General features: G+C 42.3%; 3 protein-coding genes across 3 annotated transcripts; all 3 read left to right on the top strand.

Annotated features, from left to right (window-relative positions):
• Positions 1 to 2126: 2126 nt before the first annotated feature.
• On the top strand, positions 2127 to 2916 carry BDV37DRAFT_277279 (uncharacterized protein; the record flags this gene model as incomplete). The annotated part of the gene is made up of 2 exons (XM_032085725.1): positions 2127 to 2749; positions 2832 to 2916. The coding sequence occupies 2 exons, from the start codon at positions 2127 to 2129 to the stop codon at positions 2914 to 2916; spliced, it is 708 nt and encodes a 235-aa protein (XP_031934284.1).
• Positions 2917 to 3838: 922 nt separating this feature from the next.
• On the top strand, positions 3839 to 5017 carry BDV37DRAFT_267048 (uncharacterized protein). The gene is made up of 4 exons (XM_032083975.1): positions 3839 to 3978; positions 4031 to 4365; positions 4416 to 4902; positions 4926 to 5017. Exons 1-3 carry the CDS (start codon positions 3931 to 3933, stop codon positions 4900 to 4902), a joined length of 870 nt encoding a protein of 289 aa, XP_031934283.1. The 5' UTR covers positions 3839 to 3930; the 3' UTR covers positions 4926 to 5017.
• A 2043-nt stretch (positions 5018 to 7060) lies between these two features.
• On the top strand, positions 7061 to 8219 carry BDV37DRAFT_292860 (uncharacterized protein; the record flags this gene model as incomplete). The annotated part of the gene is made up of 2 exons (XM_032089258.1): positions 7061 to 8011; positions 8149 to 8219. Coding segments are annotated over 2 exons (1022 nt in total), but the record flags the coding sequence as incomplete, so codon positions are not given.
• Between the last annotated feature and the right edge of the window lie 1865 nt (positions 8220 to 10084).

The raw sequence follows: 10084 nt of genomic DNA, 5'->3' as shown, positions 1-10084 counted from the left end.
TCTATGCAAACTATCACACACGCAAGTGTATAACGTAACCTATAAACGAGCGGGCCAGACAATCGGGCGGGCCACCATGTATTCCATATAAAATAGCACTTTTATAATTCAATTATCTTAACAACCAGTGCTAGTAATAATCTGAATTCTAGTATATATATTAATTTAGCCCTGTAGATATATATATTAAATAGAGAAAACTCTAGATTTAATAATATCTTAGGTAATATAAATTACAGTGTATTTTTGGTAATTTATATACAATTATATTTAAAGTCTTAGAAAAAATTATTAAAAATTTACTAAAATATATATTCTATTTAAATAATCTACATTTATATTAGTATAAGATATCATATTGTTACTATCTCTGGTTGTTGAGATAATTGAATTATAAAAGTGCCATTTTATATGGAATACATGGTGGCCCGCCCGATTGTCTGGCCCGCTCGTTTATAGGTTACGTTATCCTTAACTAGCCACTGGATTACTAATACATTCTTTAGAACCATTATTGGTTTGGCTCCTATGCCAAGACCATCTTAAAATGGAATGGAGAGGGGCAAGATGATTTCCGCAGCTCATTGTATATTAACATTCTTGGCATTCTGATGGTAAAAAGAAAACGAATGAATATTATGTATATGACAAAGAAAATTGGAAAAAGGAAATCGGTAACTATAGATCAGAGATGCCAAACCACTGCACACTATCACTATTTGACCACGCCCTAAGTGATTGACAAACGCTCTTATGCAACACGAATCGCCGCTGAGTTGATTATATGGAGCTGGACATCATTTGCCATTATCTTGTAGCATTCTGAGATGGGATAATAAAATACCCATTCTTGTCGTCTCCATCCAAGTTTTACTGCTGATAGATATGTATCGTTGGCTAAATGATAGATATAGTGTAGTTGTTCCTCTTCAGTAAGTAGCCCTTCAATCTCGCTGCATTCTTCACATAATGTATATATCCTGATTCGACGTTTAGCCGGTAGAAAGAGGCGCAGAGTATAGATGATCGCTACTTCAAGTGCTGCACCAGGGCCATGGAACCAAATATCTGATTTCCATCTGCGATAACCGCTGGATTTGCAGCAGAGACAGCTCCACGAGACGTTCCCGATCATAGTAACTAATGAACTAGTTGTGTGATATGATTTGTGCTGAGAGATTTGTGAAGATATTGTTTTAGTCGCCGCTGTTCCTGATGAAAAAAAAAATGTATGAAAAAAAGAAGACAAAAATCAATTTTTCGTATCGTATATTTGTGGCGCTGTTCCCAGGTGGGAATGGGAATTGTCCAAAGCAATAGTTAAAAACAGACGTCACATACCAGGACACAAAACAGAACTAGTCGCGTAATAGGCACTAGTCCAGATCAAGCCTACTAATATATTAACCCTTCTTTACTTAAATGTCGCCCCCTTTAATGAGGGGCTCCCAAGACAACGGACTAGGCATTCTGTAATTGTACTGCAGAAGAGGATTCATCTCATCATAACTATTGCAACTTCGGGAAAAGTTGATCGTAGTCACGGGCATTATTATTATTGTATGCACTAATGGGTAGTGTATCCGGCGAAAAATCATACGAAATCCTCTTGTTGGACATCACTTACCTATGTTAATTAATTAGTGCACTGCAAACTAAATATAGGTTCAGATGATTGAGACTGAACAACCCTAATGTTCAGTAGGAGTGATTGCCCACGTAGCTGACATGTTCGTATACTCATATATTGCTCATCGAAACGCATTGACTGACGAATGATAGTTCAATTCTCTTTCCGGCGGAACGGTTCATGGGGCCAGTCAGGATAGCATTAAGTATAGAAAAACTCTCGAAGCATCTCGTTGTGTCATTTTCTCTAGTTACTGGTGATAAGAGAAAGGGTTCATAAACGTCTAATCACTTTCCTCTCGCTAAATCCCGTCCCTTTTATAAGACAGCTTCCGTCCTCTTTCGAAAAACTACATATTTCTGTTGTAAGTTCCTTCTTTGACAAGATACTCGAATCTTTGTTGGGTAATAACTCTACTTGGTCAGCATTGTTATTTTCCATTGTCTGAGGCCTATGCTTTGTCGAATCACCAGGCCTTTGGACATATGAAAAAGTCATGGAAGAAAACGTCATACTGGAGGACCAAGAAACAGTCGAACATTTTGAAGTTTTATCTGGCTGTCGCGAGGTCTCTGTTTCTCCACCGCTGACATCGGCTGAATACACAATCCATTCGAGTCTTGGAAAGCCTTACTCCCGTTCTAAATGCTCTTGCGGTGAATGCATAGCAGGATTCTTAAGTCCTCGAATGCGTGTGTTTTTGGAATGGCATGCAAACCGTTGGTGGTGCTTCCTTCGAGATAATATCGAGGAAGGGGAAGCCTGGACTCGGTTAAATGCAGAGAATTTGATATTCGCATCTCCCGAGCTGCGACTGGAGCTGGCCCAGCGTAGAGCTATGAGGGAAGGTTTTGCTGGTATCTCCGGGTTCATCGCAGCATGTTTGAGCTGCAACACTATTCCTACTGAAGAAAATGTTAAGAAGGCTATATACACAGAGGAGTTCCCACAGATTTGCCTGGATTATATTTCGAGAGGTGGAACAATTTCTCCTGTTGCTTCTATAATATTCAAGGAAGCATCAAGCGAGAACAATTGGCTGGATTATGATTTATTCCAGACTGAATACGAGGAAACTATGATGCAGCTCCCTGAATGCCGAAATGATGGCGAGTTTACGTTAGTTCAGCATAGGTGTGGCTACAGTGTATATTGAACAACGCAATCTTTCTTCCGTCATTATAGTTCTACATATCTGCAGATTTCTTTTCGACATCGCTTTCCACAATACGCTCTACAATGTCATTCCCAAACCTAGATGCTGCTCCAACCTAAAACATAAATAATTATGCGCAATTATACGAGTTACGTAAATTAAGGGCGCAACTAATGTCGTAACTTTCATCTAATAAAGTTAACGGCTATTGTATAAGTTTTGCATGATTTTTTGATGGTTTAACGTGGCTTAGTAGCTAGGGCTTGACAATAATATTAGAGAGCATATTGCCGGAACTGATGTTAGAAATCATCTAAGAGCGTTTAACGAATGAACGGACAGGGCGCCCCATCGCTTTTTATGATCCAGGTTCAAATTGATTAGAGCTTTTCCAGAAAACCGCATTGCGGGGCGATTCCATTTGGCACTGGGATAGTGTATGGATGGCACTGTTTTGTTTATCCCTATTGATATTGTTGACATAACTTTATTATTAAATAAGCTGATTAGAATGCTCCCTGTAACAGTGATCAACAAGAAATACTCTGTTGTATAGTACTGTATCTCCTAATAGAGAAGTTGCGGATTTGGGCCAAAGAAAGGGGTAAGGGAAAGGAAAGAAATTGTAAAAGAGAGAAGGCTTTCGAAACGGAAGGTAAATAATAGATCGTAAAATAGTTTCATATTCGCTTCACCAACAACGTTGAAAACACCTCCGCTGAGCTCTATACGTACCCGGTATACTGAAAAAATGAGAGCTATGTTGAACGCCAACAAGACCTGCACAAAACGTCGATACAATATTCCATCAACACAGGCCACGAGAGAGTTGCACTTGATAACGAATCATAACACTATCATGTGAGGTTATTCTCTTAGATGACCTTACTTCTACTTATGATGGTAGTTCTTTAGCCGACGCAAATGCGTAAGGGTAGTATGATAAATCCCGGTGCTTAAAATTGGGGAAGGGGTACCTATCTACAGACAAAATTTTGATGTCTGCAGCATATATGTAGGGTACGTAAAGTCATATGCGCATCCTAGAGCCCCATGCTCAACCGCAATGCTAGCGCGTTTTTACGGATAACGGGAGCCGACCGCCGCCACATTCATCTTTCATATTTTACGCTTAACAGCCAGTATGTTAGAGCGTCTACCGCCGTCAGTCTTAAAGAGGATAATTGCCATGGTAACTAACTCACCACAGTCCTGCTATTGTACTTAGTTAACTTGCATTATAGCTCGATCAGCAGGAGATAAGGGCACTTTCGGCTGTTTCTCGAGGATTATATGATATAACAGCGCCCGTCTTGTTCGAATGCTTGCATATCCCAATAGCACCAGAAAATGCTCTCTTACTTATTAAGAACTTTTTCCAGTGTCATTCTCGATTGGGCCGGGCACGCTCCCTGAGCTTGGTAAGGGATCTTCGATTTATAGTTGATGTACCTGAAAGGATTGGTCACAGAATCGCAAGCACTCCAATCCGAACAGATGGGTGCTTTCCCAAGAGCTTTGGCCTCGCAGCCAGACTCATTTTAGAACAACTAGCGCCTAGAAAGTTAACTGCCTTCATGTACGTCACATCTCCTTCATAAATCTCTATTCAAAGTTCTTACTTTACAGGTGGGAGTTCCCTTGGCTTCCAGGGGAAATATTGGGGTACAGCGGATACCTTCCAGAGCTGCAACCACAACTCACCTCGATTACGCTCTCCACTATCTCCCCCAATCAAAGAGAGTTCAAATCCCTTGGTCTTCCATGTGAGCAAAATGTTGACGGGCTTCTAAGGTTACGTTATCTGAAGTCTCTGTCCTGGGATGGAATCCATAGCGAAAGACAGATCAGGATACTTCGAAGATGCCTGCGGCAAAATTCAGAGCTTGAAGCCTTACACTTGAGTTTTTCCAAGGAAGTACGGGTTGATATTCTGCAAATAATTCCCGCAATGGATACGAAGCTGTTCCAAAGCCTGTGTGTATTATCACTCAAGAATGTGTTCTTCTCTTGGTCAATCTCTATTCCTCCGCTGCTTGCCTTGCCTTGCCTGGACACACTAGCTCTGCTAGATTGCGTGGGCACCTCTTCCCTTTCCGGTTACCTATTGAAATGAAGCCCAACAGCACTGTGCATGATTTGATATGTGCTAGTAGGTGTGGTACATAATTTACATGCGAGCTTTAATGGGTGCAAAAGTGACCGACAAATCGTCTTCGCTGCCAGCTTAAAGGGCGGCATTATTGGCCAACGAAATAGTTAAACAAGTCTCAAAACTACCATGCTATTCGGCCACATGGGATACAAAAGCTATCTGGTTATGTAGCGGGAAGCAAATATATGCCGACGAGAGATGGGTATAAGGAAGGAAATGACTGTCAGAGACAGTTCCGAACCCATCGAAACTGATAATCTGTATGGCACTCATTTCAACCATCAGTTTTTCCAACAAACATAATCCATCGTAGCAATAAGGTTTCTAACACATTGTAATCTCAGATCATATTGAATGCCTTATTGTTTCTTTCTAGCTACGGATTAATGTACTACTGAGGCTCCTCGAGATTTTGGGGGCCCCTTTTTACGAGACAGTCATCTAAAAGATTTTCAAACATTATCAGAATCCTGCATAGCAACACCCCTCACATTAATGATCTTTTAATAATACTTCTGTTCTACAGTATTCTCTATTCTCTGTTTTCTTTTATTACGTTGCTTACACGTCACCGGCATTCGAACAAGGACGTCTTCGGTTTATGGCAGGATTTCCAGCTGTAACAGTTTCCGTCAGGTACACTATTATTGGTGCAATTCTAAATTTGTTCTGATCCATCGCTTATTTTTCGCATCCAGGTGTAGTTCTTTCTTGCTAAAAACAAGGCCACCCCTGACTCTCACGCAGATGGCAGAGACTGAGATTGGCCTCATCCGCGAGATAGGGTGGCATCGGGCCAGGAATTCTTTGTATAGAAGATGTTATACTTTACTCAAGCAACTCCAGGACATTGTAGAGCAAGCTGTTGACGACTTTTTAAGGCAAAAGGGAGCAAATCCTGGGAGGGATGTTGCAGTGAGGCTTCAGCAAAAGCTGGAGGAATTGGCCCACTGTGAGAAAGAGGCACTTGAGGCTTGGAATGACCTTTTAAGAGATGTATAGAAGTTACAAAGTTACAGGAGAGAGATTAAGTGTATGAGTAGAGTGTTGTCTTGCTAGTATTTCTTTACAAACCCTGAGGCAATAAAAACTGTCAGCACATTCCAATTTCGCTCGCTCACTACTATTTTTGCAGGGCTTTTCACATTATACTTACTTTCCCTGTGAATTCAAATACGTCCTCTTACTAACAATTTATTTCCGATATAACTACAGCAAAGAGCTATGCATCCTCTGGGAGTGCTGTCTGAGTATGAGGAAGACAGGCCTACTAGTACTGTACTGGATATAAAGTCTCCTATAGTTGTAAATGATATAATAGAAAGATTAATCTAGAAATTTCCACATTGAATGTCGAAGACCGTTTTTAAATAACCCCAAACTATTTGAAGGTATTGTTTACCCTAAGAGTTCGCAAAGACCCCTCCCCCAAAATGCTTCATCCTTCTTTATTATATTCGCAACGCGGATCCAGAATTATTCAAGCGCCCATAAATAGAAAGCAGCGCCTGGTACGCACCTTACACAGTTGTATGATTATTTTCTATACATCCTCTCAGTCATTGTAATTATGGTGACTACTCTTGTCCTCAAATTTCCGGTCTGTATGTCTTATTGAGCTGACTTGACACGATGTGCTGATGACACACGCAGATCCCAAGATACAGTGCTTGCTCTTCGTCATCAGACAGAATTGAAGAGGTGAAGCCCTTTGTCGTCCCGTTTCTGTGTGCAATAACGGATCTTGCATAGGATTGGGCTTACTTTCCACTTTTCAGATTGCCCAAAGACTGGCACATAGCGTTATGCAAGTAACTGAACTTAACGAGTCCCAGCAACGGAACTTAGTGGAAGTATTATGTGGTAGATATCAAGAACTTTTCTCAGGTACGTCTATCTCAGTAACCTCCCGCGTTAAGTCATGCTTGTCATACATAGCTTAAATGTGATTACGGAACGCGCCATAGTGGTAGCTGACAATCAAGAATACCTCCTAAATTGAAGCTGACTGGTCCTTAAGTGCCATACATAGAGCCGACTGGAGTTTTACGAAATCTGTGTTCCAGTGCTTATCCTCAACCCTATTTAGACGATAATCACATGCTCATCAACACAACGTCAATGCCTGCCTTGACACGAGAATTTCGTACTGAGCAGGATCCCGATATTAACTACAACCAAGACCTCCCAATACAGAACAGCGTCTGCTTTGGAAATTATCCACTAAATCTAGACATGCCCACCAACAGAGCACCAATGCCATCCTTAACACCAGAATTTCGTACTGAGTGGAATGACGGTATTGACTACAACCAAGATCTCCCCATCCAAGATAATACCCCCTTCGGACATTATCCGCTAGATCTAGAGGTTGATCCGATCTTGGAATTCGTGAATCTGTCACCTCATCCAGAGCCGACGATGGACATTCCTGGACACACACCTTCTGCCGAAATCAGTCACAGTCCATTACAGGATAGCCCACAGCGTAGCCCGTTCAAACCAGTTGAACAGTCTAGGGTCACTGCATCAGTCTCACCCCCTCCATCACCTCTAGAGAAGGCCAAAACTAAGGTGTCCAAGCGATATCACAAAGGCCTCGAGATCATGTATGAGAAAGGAATTGAAGAAACAGGCCAAATAAACCCAGATAAGATTTCTCACTCGATACATGCAAGTTATTCTATCATAAGGTCGGATCTGGAGATTTTCACGGAAACTATATTGCACACGTGGCTTGAAAAGGGGCTTTGGCCACAAACTGCTCCCAGTGCAAGTGACGAGCTTTGGAATCAATGCTCGCTAGATATGATGCAACTGGAGATCGAACAAGACCCGGAAACGAAGGCTATTATGCGTCGAGTGGCCCAGATACGGATGTATTATTGGCATGAAGAAGAGAAGAAGAAGATTGAGAAGTCGCCAAATTTCGTTAAGGCAGACTCGGAAAAAAGCCTCCACGCCAGAGCATCTGATGCTTTCTTTCGGCATTATACTACTATATGGGACAAAACAGATGATAAATCCAGGAAAATTGCTCGTGAAAAATTCGATATAGAGATAGAGACGGGTAAAAAGTGGTGTGAGTTGGTACACTATCTCAGTGAAGGAGTTCTAGTCACGTGTGGTAAAAGGATGGATGCTGAAATGTGAGTAAATCCTATGAAGTAAAAAGTGAGTGTACTGACCCTTGAAATACAGTAATAGGAAAGATTTCTCGTCCAGGGAAGTGCGCGTGCTTTCCAGCTTTATCCTCAATTGCTACCCGGGGGTTCTAGATTTATGTCGCTGTTTCGATACTGTAGTAAGCAGATTTATACAAAAGGGTGTGTTTAGAGAGGATGAACTTCGTGCCTGGGAAGGTGAAATAAGCTCGGAAGTGTTGAAAGATGGTCTAAATCTAATGAAAAGAGACCCTAAGATGCCCTTGTATTGGACCCCTACTGCCGAGCCTTCCGAAGGTGATCGTTGTAGCTTTATTCGAAAAGCACTTCGTTGCGATCGCTCTTTTGCCAATTGAGTACATGACTGTTTAACTTCTCCATTTCTGTTTTCAGTACTGTTAGCAAGTTCCTCATCGTATAGAAAATAGCACCAAGTGAGAGCAATTTAGACATCTACCCTCAATTTCTGTAATGCCTTCCGAGTCTTAGATGAGGCTCTTACTGCATAGAGTGCCTCTACGCACAGGAAACAGCCACCCATGTGTTGGTGGACTGTCCAAACTTTGAGGGAAACCCGGATAGAGTCAAGGAAAGAGGTTTGCCACGTGTCCAATAGCGTATTGAGTTTGCTGAAAGGCTCAAAACAAGATGGGGGGTAAACCAGACATCGTCTCGAGAGTCAGGACGGCCAAGTCTTTACTAGACTTCGTTGGGCCGCCACAACGGCTTTGGAGTCGTGCGGCACAGGGGCAATCTACCGATGGGAGCGGCAGTTAGGCCACGAAAGGCCCTGATGAGGCTTTAAGTTCGTTTTCAGGAAGTCGAACACTCGCAGGTATATATTTGGATATATAGAGTTGTTGTAACCTATGCATCGTTCGCGAGGGGGCGAGGTAAATGATCTCTCTATCCCTCTACAGGCTGTCCGGATACCGGTGTCACCACTTACACTCTTTGATTGTTTCAGCAACCCTAGCGTGAAACAAAGCTAGGCTGGATTAGGAATGGAATGGAATAATGATTCTTCCGACTAGTACTGCGTCCTGTACTGACATGTAATATTACATATAACATATATCCCAGTAATTTCGGCTTTTAGTCCCTTGGCTTGGAAACATCTAGACTAAGAATAAGTGGCAAGTTGGTCATATTTACGGAATTCTCTAGAAATAACTGGATAGATCTTATTTGCAGAGAACAAAGTTGTTTATAAATCCTACCTATTCCTGGCCCTCCTCCTCCACAGAGATTAGAAAATAAGAGACTTAAGTGATACTAATCTACAATGTGGAATCTCATTATACAGACCCGCCCGTCGCTATACCCCAACGCAATTGTAGTGCCATTGACCGTATGAGAAGAAACTGAACGATACTCAGCAGGAAGCCACAGCAAAGCCTCACCTTTTAAAGAGATCCAAGCATTCGATAGGGATATCTGTGAGTGAGAAGTAGGTTTATTCAGAACTGTCTGGACCGAATTCAAATCGCCCCCGAGCGTCTGGCGCACTGTGCCACTTGTAATATCCCAGAACTTGATTGTTTTGTCGTAAGATTTTGACACTAGAGTGCGCCCATCGGGCGTGAATGTTATTGAGTGGACTGTAGCTGAATGACCCTTAAGCGTCTGGCGCTCTATAGCAGTCGTTGTATCCCAGAGCTTGATAGTATTGTCGTTCGAGCCTGACGCCAGAGTACGCCTATCGGGTGAGAAGACCACTGGCCAGACCTCACGCGAATGGCCCCCGAGTGTTTGACGCACTGTGCCAGTCGTTGTATCCCAGAACTTGATTGTTTTGTCGTAGGATTTTGACACTAGAGTGCGCCCATCGGGCGTGAATGTTATTGAGTGGACTGTAGCTAAATGACCCTTAAGTGTCTGGCGCTCTATACCAGTCGTTATATCCCAGAGCTTGATAGTATTGTCGTTCGAGCCTGACGCTAGAGTGCGCCCATCGGGTGAGAAGACCACTGAACAGA

The sequence above is a fragment of the Aspergillus pseudonomiae genome (assembly GCF_009193645.1).
Source record: "Aspergillus pseudonomiae strain CBS 119388 unplaced genomic scaffold BDV37scaffold_204, whole genome shotgun sequence".
NCBI lineage: Eukaryota > Fungi > Ascomycota > Eurotiomycetes > Eurotiales > Aspergillaceae > Aspergillus > Aspergillus pseudonomiae.
This window is presented reverse-complemented; position numbering and strand designations above follow the sequence as displayed.

Excerpts from the sequence above, each read along its gene's own strand:
- BDV37DRAFT_267048 (XM_032083975.1), top strand. The coding sequence starts at position 3,931 with ATGTTAGAGCGTCTACCGCCGTCAGTCTTAAAGAGGATAATTGCCATG. Across the intron at positions 3,979-4,030 it reads TAAAGAGGATAATTGCCATG|CTCGATCAGCAGGAGATAAG; the intron begins GTAACTAACTCA and ends CTTGCATTATAG. Across the intron at positions 4,366-4,415 it reads AGAAAGTTAACTGCCTTCAT|GTGGGAGTTCCCTTGGCTTC; the intron begins GTACGTCACATC and ends CTTACTTTACAG.